Consider the following 9,955-nt stretch of genomic DNA (forward strand, 5'->3'; position numbering starts at 1 on the left):
TCAAAATATCGGTAGAAAATGATTCGAATACACTATTCTCCCCAAATTTTGACATTTTTGCTTTTCATAAATAAGATCTTTAAATAAAATGCTTTAATATCGCTGTAACTAAAATATTGTAGGGTTTGTAACGAATGAACTGTATACGATTGAAGTAAGGTAAGAAAACACATAATTCATATCTCGGTAAAAGTCGAGCGTTCTGTGGAGGTGTCTTCGACGACGTACGAGCAAAATGCGTAAATAGGCGGTTTTGAAAAAAAAGGCATTCTCGTATATACCTCGGTACAGGAAGGATATCTAAATCGTCAACATGAGCGCCGCAGCAGCATCCCCAGTGAAGGAAGTCAAGAAGGCAAGCAAGCCTAAGGTTCCAGCAGCACACCCTCCGTTTGCCACCATGGTAACCGCAGCTGTTGCAGCTCTCAAGGGCAAGAAAGGATCGTCAAAAATCGGGATCATGGGTTACATCATGGCCAACTACAAGGTCGGTGATGATAAGAAAAAAGTCAGCTCCAAAGTCAAAACAGCTCTGAAGAACGGAGTTGCTAAAGGAACACTGAAGCAAGTGAAAGGCGTCGGGGCTACTGGCTCATTCAAACTCGGAGACAAACCCAAGCCAGTCAAGAAACCCAAGGCAGCGGCTAAGAAAATTACGAAACCAAAGAAGGCCGTAGCAACCAAACCAAAGAAGGTCGCTGTCGCCAAGAAGACAAAGTCCCCAAAGAAAGAGAAAGCAGCGAAGACACCGGCAGCTAAGAAGGTGGCCAAGCCGAAGGTCAAAACCCCGAAGAAGGCTGCAGCCAAAAAACCCGTAGCCAAGAAACCTGCAGCTAAGAAGGCAGCAGCCAAGAAACCCGCCAAGAAGTAAACACTTTAACAGTGTTTTGGTCTCAACAGACCCCTACCCCCAAAAGCCCTTTTCAGGGCTACCCAAATTTCTCAAAAAGTGTCAAGGACACCTCGAATATACGCATTTGTATTCCAGACTGCCGCGTTCCAGCTGAGTGAAAAGAGAACAGGTCCATATATATGTGTTTTTTTTGCTCTATGTACGTATTTTTTCTTCAAAAGGTTTCAGATGAAGTATTCCGCCATAAAGAACTGAATTAAAACCATACAGCATTTATCTATGTATGTGTGTGCGCTAATATGTCACTCATGTCAGGAATCTGACACATTCCTTGTCTGGTAAGCCATGAGGGAACTGACATACTGATGCACACACATACACAGGTACGTCCAGAGAAATACAGATCGAGACGTCTCGTTCAAATATCTCCGCGTTATTTATCCAGTTATGTGTTGAAGACAAGAAATGTATCTATTTACATACAACAGAAATTCTTAAAAGAATGAAAAATCAATCGCTAAACACGTTAGATAATGTGTTAAAGGTTGTCAAAAATAATGTCAAAACAGTACACTGCTTCGAACCAATTTTGAACATAGACCATTTTTTGACATGATGGAACGAAGATTAATATATTCGACAACATCAACATTTAAAGGCGATGGTTAGAAATGACGTGCATCATGTTTCGTTGTAAACAACTAAATCGCTATCATAATATCACAATAATGATAGCGAAAACGCCACATAGTTTGTTCGTGGATTTCGTCCACAGTTTTTATGAACAAAATGGCTAACGGAAGAACTAAACAGATCTTTCTCATATTGCAATGATCCATTCTATTTCTTTCACATTAAGTACTGTGAATTTCGTCCTCAGTTCAGTTTATTCCCGAGAGCCATCCGACTCGTGTGTTAAATAACAAACAATAACGCCATGTAATACATGTACAAGAGATTATTATACAAATTTAAATTAATTAAGTGGAGGGTGAGCTTACAAAGAACATTTCCATATCAGACATTGATTTCTCTAAATTCCTCGTAGCACAATATTGCCTGTCCAGCGTCGGTAGATGTAAGTGATCGTATAGTAGTTTTGGCATTCCCCAAAACTACAGACAAACTGACCGGCGGCTATACCCAAGAACGTCCGTCAGATGTGGAAGAGTATCCGAGTTATAAACCAATCCACACCTTGTTTTAAAGTTAACTAATGTTTACTTAATATCCCACGGCTAGGCTAGCCGTTAAAACATGGCAAACAATACGTACAATAATAACAGTATAAACGACGGAACCAAACCTACAGTGTGTAGAAAAGAATGTAGGTTTAGTAAACCTATATATATCAGCCCCACGTGGTAAAATAAGGCCTATAGGTAAATGTAACTATTCTTTAACGATGAAAACCACTCCCTCCCGGAACACTGAAATACGTCAAGCTAACCAGTTTTAACCTTACCCTAACGTGGGTGTACTGCTTTAAGTACATTGCTAGCACTGTTTTCAGCGCCTCGGTGGAGGGTTTTTCCCCTCTTGGTATAGCCGGCTTTCCGGCCATGCAAGTCCCCGATTTTTTAATTGATTAATTTATTTGTTGATGGGTTTTACGTCCGCTTCACTACCGAGTAGTTCGGTTATCCAACAGGTTAGAGAAGGAGCCGTCTATACTATATATATTAACTGTATAACTCTAGTTTTTGTAAGACGGCTCCTTAACCTAACACTCGTCGTATGGTATCACCAAGTCTGGACCGGAAGTGAGGTAATGTGCCCCGCCAGCTACACCAGCCCTTGCCTATTCTATGAGGCGGGGTTAGAGTTATAGTTTGGTTATAACATTGATGGGAGCTGGAGGGGTTGGAGGTTTAAAGAGGTGTAATGTGACGATAGATGTATGGGCTGAATAGAGTGCTAGTTGTATGGACATGAGAGGGGTTGGGGATGACTGGGAGGAGGGGTGGGTTGTGGGAGGATACTTAGTTTTTGCTGTTTCTACTTTTATGTGTAAGTGGTTTTGTTTTATTAAATTGTTTTGAGTATTTTGATTTATTGTATCCAAATTTATTATTCATTGTTTAGGCTTTGTTTGTACTATACTATATATGTGAACTAGCTACAAGCGTGTGGACGATGTCCAAAGGTACGCATTGCAGTCCCCATAATTGCTTTCTTGCATTCTAGCCCTAATAATCTTTTTAAATGGTATGCCTAAGGATTGGATAATGTGCATGAGAACGTTTCATGTATACGGGCCCCGCTCACCTGCCCGACCACGCGAGTTTTCTCCCGATACTCCAGCATCCTCCCACAGTAAGAATGAAATCCTCTGCGTGCTTCCGTCAGGGCACAAAAAGAATGATTGAGATAAGTTTGGGAAAAAGCTGTTTGGTAATTGCTATAGAAAAGTGCATATTACATATTTGACAATTAGTCTAAGTAAATGTATAGAGATGTTAGTTAAAAACTAAAATTAAACAAAGAACACATTGAACTACTTAAATGTAACTGAGATCGTCGTTATATCGATATGTAGTCTCAATCACTGTTCGATCCTGAAACACCGTATTTAATATCAAATTTTGTAACTGTCACCGAGGTTTGACACGTAATAATGCCAAATAGAATTTAACAGTTTCTGTCTGTAACTAGTTATAAATCGGCACGCGTTGTGAAAAAGTAATACGTTGCTGAAAAGGGGCGTTGAACTCGGGTTGGTTGTCTGGGAAATTATTGTTAATTTCGTCATAACCATTGTTTCTTTTACGAGTGGTGATGCATAAATAAACTAGGTAAAGTCTGTAACCACACTTTCATCAATGTAATTTTTTTCGTTCATATTCTCAACAAGCGGAAATCAAAAGCTGATGAAATTTTAGACAATGAATAATGAACTGTACACGTTGACCTATTGGTTTAATGCAGCTCTTTTTAAAGATATCTCCCGGTAGAAATATTTACAGAACCTGGTTGATGACAAAAATGATCTCCAGAATATATGCCCATTTTTACTTTTTGTGCCAGTGACAAAAACGTTTTATAAAATCTTGAAGCGCCGACAAAGAGATAAATGCAACGGACATCAGAATTTTCCGGTTATTTTTCATCCTTCCGGATATAACCGATGAACACCGATGGATTGGGACGTCAAAGTATGATAATCTCTGAACGAAGTTTCATGCCTGTAGAAACGGGAAGCAACTCTGATTACGCACGCATGTGTAACCATTAAAGAGCCTCGCCCGGGCGCCTTCGGTTATGATTATGTTTGAATTATCTGGGCATTTTTAAGTATAGAATATGATAGACAATTTATGCCCGGGAATGTATTTTTCTTTGTTTTAAGTGCGTTTGCATATTCGTCTGAAGTGAACGGGATGTTGAGATTTGTGTCATTATCTTCCGTTTCGTTGAGATATTCTCTAATTCCATTTATGTCTTTATTTTTATTATCTATAAATTTGTCTGTACAGTTTTGATTACTACTAGCTTGTTGGAATTGTTTAGCTAATAAATTTGCTTTCTCTAAATTTGTTTTACCTTCCGCGTTTTCTCCTAAGATTGAAATTTCTTTGGGTGGTATTCCTTGTATCACTTTAATTTTGTTCCATACTGTTTAAGTATTAATTTTATTGTTTAGCGAACTAAAAAACTCTTCGTGTTTTTTACATGTTGTTTTGCATTTTTTTTAGTTATTTTATAATTTTCGAAGTTTTGTTCTGCTGAATTTTTCTTACAATTTTTTCCCATCTACGTTTTATTCTCTTTGTTATTTTTTGAAACAAAGGTTACCTTTATACTATAGTTTCTTTGCGAGTTTTTTTTAGAAGATCTTGTGTTGTACCTTTCTAGTTTGGGGGTTTACTTCGAGTTTTTAGATTGTTTTTTTTCACTTATTTTTTTTTTCAGCACTGTTACGGGGGTTTCTGGGGATTCGGCTCTGTTAAAGGGGATTTCGGGCGGGGAGTTGATGGTAGTGGGACATGGGGTTTCTGGGGATTCAGCTCTGTTTAGGGGGATTTCGGGCGGGGAGTTGATGGAAGTGGGACATGGGGTTTCTGGGGATTCAGCTCTGTTTAAGGGGATTTCGGGCGGGGTGTTGATGGATGTGGGACATGGGGTTTCTGGGGATTCAGCTCCGTTTAGGGGGATTTTGGGCAGGGTGTTGATGGTAGTGGGACATGGGGTTTCAGGGGACTTTATGGACATATTCTCTGTCGTTTCTGAACTAATACTCTGTGTTGGGGAGGGTGCACTAGAGCTTGGGGAGGGGTGGCCATGGTATCAATTCATGTGATTTTGCCTCTAGGTTTGGGCGTTTGATAGGGGTGTTCTGATTTTATTGATGTCGACAGTTATCAATAAACCCATGCCTAATTCCTGAATTAATGTATATATTGTGGGTTGAATATCTCAGTGACATTTAATAGTCCTCGACATGTGTCAATATCCAAAATATACTCCAATCAGTTTTTCCTCCCATAATGCAGTAAATGTAATGTACTCCCCTGTATATTTTACCCCCAACAATACTTTCTTTAAACCCTTTTGCACCTCTTTCCCTCTTTCCTCACCCATCCTCTTCTCTTCCATATACCTGTATCTATATGCATAATAATAGTCAGTGCCGTCCAATCGCCGTTTTACAAAAAAAGGAGACGGATTAACATAAAAATTTTGTACTTATTTTCGAATCATATATGTATATCATGTTTGCATTACTGGATTATTATACCGATAATTAAATAAAGTTAAAACTAACATGAGTTGTGTCCCTTAGTATAGTTTGTTTTCATATGTTTTTTGCGAGACATTTGAATTACTATATGAACGTAATTTAAAAATAAAAATATAAAACTGCATTAATATTAAATATCCATCAGGTGAACGAAGTTCATTCATCATCAACTTAGTTTATTTATTTATTCTGAGTGTTTTAACATAAGGTTTTTCTTCACGTTTTGTCTTGTTGAAATGATGACGTAAGAGTTGATACAAGTTTAACTTTGAAATAAATAAGAGATAACTTTTGACTTGACGGCGGGATATTTTGGAGTTTCCAAAATATACCCGATGTGTTCCGTACAGAGTCTAGAACCTCACTCATTTACAATACAACATATCACAGTATTGTATTGTTTATTCAACTTGAAGCCTTACGGCTCATAAGCATATATAGCAACGTATAATTGATACACCAGTGATATGAAATACCAAATAATTATAACATCATGAATAAAGCATAATCTTGTACATCGCATGTATAAATGGACATGTACGTACAATAAAGGTACCTGAGGTTTAAGTGACGCTTATTGTTAGACCTATTACCCGTGGTGAGCGTCCACAAGGTAAAGGCTATGGGGTGTTCTCGTTTCCCCCACTTTTTATATAACAAAGGAAAGTGTTGATTTAGGAAGACAATGGCAAACCAATTATAGTCTGTTTCATACTTACTCCCAGGTAACTTACCTGTGTGAAAGTTACCTGTGTGACATGTAGCTTTGTGGTATATGTTGGGTAAAAATAAGGTTTTTATACTTTTTTGGGGGTTCAAATATCTTTATATATAATCGATTTATTTTTATGCTTATACATATGAAGAGTTTACAGTCAAATATTTACATTACACTTTTAAACAGATAATATAGAATATAACAACAATACATAAGAGTTCACAATCGAGTATTTCACTACTTATACATAATGATTACATTTCAATTATATTACAATTTTTAAACATACAACCGTCAATGCATATTAATTATATTAATTTATATTACACTGTTCAGGCCACCAAATACAAGACAAGTTTAACATTATATTTCAAAACATGTTAAGAAGTTAAATCCATCAATATAAACTGTACATTACATTTACTAATCACACAATACAAATACATTAACAATATTCACATTTTAAGAATAGAAAAGTTTAGTAATTAGAAATCTCAAATTGGCCCCCCACAAATTTATATCATATCTCCAATTTAAAGTTGATGTCCAACAGCCAAGAGGCAAAGATTTTTGCTGTTATCTATCCCAAATGTAAGAGATGTGATGCTGCACTGGCGTACTCCATAAGATCCATCGTCTGGTTCTCAAGGCGCTCCTGTTTCGGTATCGTTTCTCGTGTGGTCTGTTGACTCCTCCTGCATCTCGTTGTATCCTGTTGATCTCGTTGGCTACCTGAATCTCCTGGAACACATGGCGAAGATGTTTGGATGTACATGGTGAACCTTCTTCTTCATAATCTCTCTGGCGATGACGTTGGCATGGTCTGAAGGATGGGTGTGCTGGCGTACCGTACTGGAATATCATTTAGTGTAGTCAGTGTGGCAGGGCAGGTGGCATCAACACAGGTCCAGTAGGTCCTCTCGCCTCTGTTGTTCTTAATTAATTATAGATGTTCAATGATTTTTATGATAGTTATAAGATACTTATAACATCTAGGAATTTTGATTGATTAACTGATTAATTAACTGTTAAACACCACACTCTTAGTCACACATTACATTCTTACATTTTGTACAAGGTAATGTAGGCATCTTATTAAATGTTACAATAAATTAATAAAGGTTATTTAAAGTAAATGTACTAGAAAATGAAATAACACATTTCATCTTATCATACCAGCAGCACAAGGACTACACAATGGATATATTTAATACTGAATATATATATTTAAATATATGATTAATATTTAAATAATTTAAATTTTAGTATTTGTCATTACAAATCTGAAAAAACTTGTATAATGTATTATTGAATTAAATATGATAAAACACCACCTTAGATAGAAGGGTTAACCACAGGTAAACACAGGTAAAAACACAGGTAAATACTGCCCATACTACTTAGAAACAGACTATAATCCTTCTAACAACATTCTTCCCCCATGTTATTTTAAAACGTGGGGGAAAAGAGAACAAGCCAAGGCTATTACACTAATCCTGTTGCGTCATGTGATGGACAATAGTAATGAGTTATGAAAGTAAGTTTACAGAGAGTACGTACTTAGGGATATAAAAACTTCACACATGAGTCTGATCTCAAATGTCACAAAGGATATGTAGTAATTACAATTAAGGATAATGCCACATGTGTATAGCCAAATTCTGTCTTAATGTCATATAAACGTGTTTTGCATTAAGTCGCACTTGAGTTGTTAGATATGAACAATTCGAAATATAAATTTAATAATAGATGGTAAGATTAATTTTTTTCATGAATAAGTAAATATTTACACAATTAATTTCAGCACTAATTTATCACAAAAATTCTGTGTGATAGTTTCCCAAAGAAACGTTTTCTATAATTATAGGGAAAGCTTTGCTTGGGTTAGGAAAATTTAAACATTCGTGAAATCCGGGACCTAGAGAGCACTACTTGTGTTAATGATTTAATTTTCATATGAACCTTAACTAGTCTCATTTTCTCACAATTATACTGATATGTCATTTTTATGGAGGCAAATAAATTTTGTATTCTCATTTTTTTCAGATTTCTTTCATTTGGGATCTAGACCCATATAACCAATTATACAGATATTTCCCTCTCATGGACAAAATTTGTTCTTGTGTTCTCACAAGTTATACAGAGTCTGAAATCTCATTCTTATTGACCAAATAAATCTCGCGTTCTTACAAAGTATTCCAAGAGAATGTGTATGTGTGTGTACCTACATGAAATGAAAATGAATATACATCAAAGACATAGAAAGTAAAGGAATGTAAACAATATTGATGAATTTTTATTTTTTCTTATTTGCAAAGTAAGTCGGACTGACCGCGATAATATTTAGTTATGTCAGTAAATTTTAATTCTTATTGATAGACACATACATTTGTTATATTAAAAGTCCATTGTGATTATTTACTATCGTTATTCCTTCAAACAATTGGTATAAAGTAAGATAACAATATGTTAATGTACAAGTCATTCATATGCTAATATTAAAAGAAGTTATTGAAAGTAACCTGTAGTTTTGAAATGGTCGCTTTACTAGTTTCACGAATAAAACAGTATACTCAGATCTGTTAGTAAGACAGAAATAAGGTTAATTTACACGAAAATTGTGTTAATTCATTAGAATATCTAATAATTAAAATTTATTGATGAAGTTCTACAGTATTTTCAGTCAGGGACGCATCAGAAATCCACGAAAAACAAAAACGTGACCGAGGGAAATGTCCCGGTTTGTAAATATCATGGCTGTAATATAATTTGTACCTCGATGGGCGAATCTTTCCTAATGTTAGAATTGAATGAATATATATATATAATTATGGAGTAATGCTAAATATTATGTACATATATGGCATAAAAGTATTGATATTTATTGATACCAAAGGGAAAAAATATTAGGCCGTCATTCGAATTATTCGTCTGGTATGTCAGCCATTAAACTTAGCATATGATGTATAGGCCGTTGAAATTTCTAAAAACAAAGCATTTTACAGTACAATTTTTGCATTTCATATGATGAAATTCAGGGAAATAGCCGTTTCAAACATTTACAATATATATGTAATTGTAATTTTATTAAAATGGAGCCTTAGAAAGCATTTTTAAACGGGTCTGTGTTTAGCTTACAATATGGCGCCTGTTCCAAACCTGTGCTTCTATGTCTCGGTTGAATCGCATTTTTATTGATATTTAAGAATATAAGTATATATGTTTGATACATCATAGGAAAGAAAAATATTAATTCTTTACTTTAATGTAACAAAAAAATTATCTGTAAATGTATTTATATGTAAGTTTTACATCTGTACATAAAATTCACCATCATCAAATCAAAATATCGGTAGATAATGATTCGAATACACTATTCTCCCCAAATTTTAACATTTTTGCTTTCCATAAATAAAATCTTTAAATAAAATGCTTTAATATCGCGGTTACTTAAATATTGTAGGGTTTGTAACGAATAAACTGTACACGATTGAAGTAAGGTAAGAAAACACATAATTCATATCACCACTTATATAGTCGGTAAAAGTCGAGCGTTCTGGGGAGGTGTCGTCGACGACGTACGAGCAAAATGCGTAAATAGGCGGTTTTGAAAAAAACTAGCCATTCTCGCTTATACCTCGGT

At 35.4% G+C, this 9,955-nt stretch overlaps 1 protein-coding gene across 1 annotated transcript; it reads left to right on the plus strand.

The window, feature by feature from the left end:
* Window positions 1-286: 286 nt before the first annotated feature.
* Window positions 287-1,009, plus strand: LOC110462106 (histone H1-delta-like). Its single transcript, XM_021515940.1, has one exon. The coding sequence runs from the start codon at window positions 314-316 to the stop codon at window positions 869-871; it is 558 nt and encodes a 185-aa protein (XP_021371615.1). The 5' UTR covers window positions 287-313; the 3' UTR covers window positions 872-1,009.
* Window positions 1,010-9,955: the final 8,946 nt, after the last annotated feature.

The sequence above is a fragment of the Mizuhopecten yessoensis genome, unplaced genomic scaffold, assembly GCF_002113885.1.
Source record: "Mizuhopecten yessoensis strain PY_sf001 unplaced genomic scaffold, ASM211388v2 scaffold10751, whole genome shotgun sequence".
NCBI classification, from domain to species: Eukaryota; Metazoa; Mollusca; class Bivalvia; order Pectinida; family Pectinidae; genus Mizuhopecten; species Mizuhopecten yessoensis.

What these genes read in the sequence shown, in the direction of transcription:
- LOC110462106 (XM_021515940.1), top strand. Translation starts at nt 314, where the DNA reads ATGAGCGCCGCAGCAGCATCCCCAGTGAAGGAAGTCAAGAAGGCAAGC.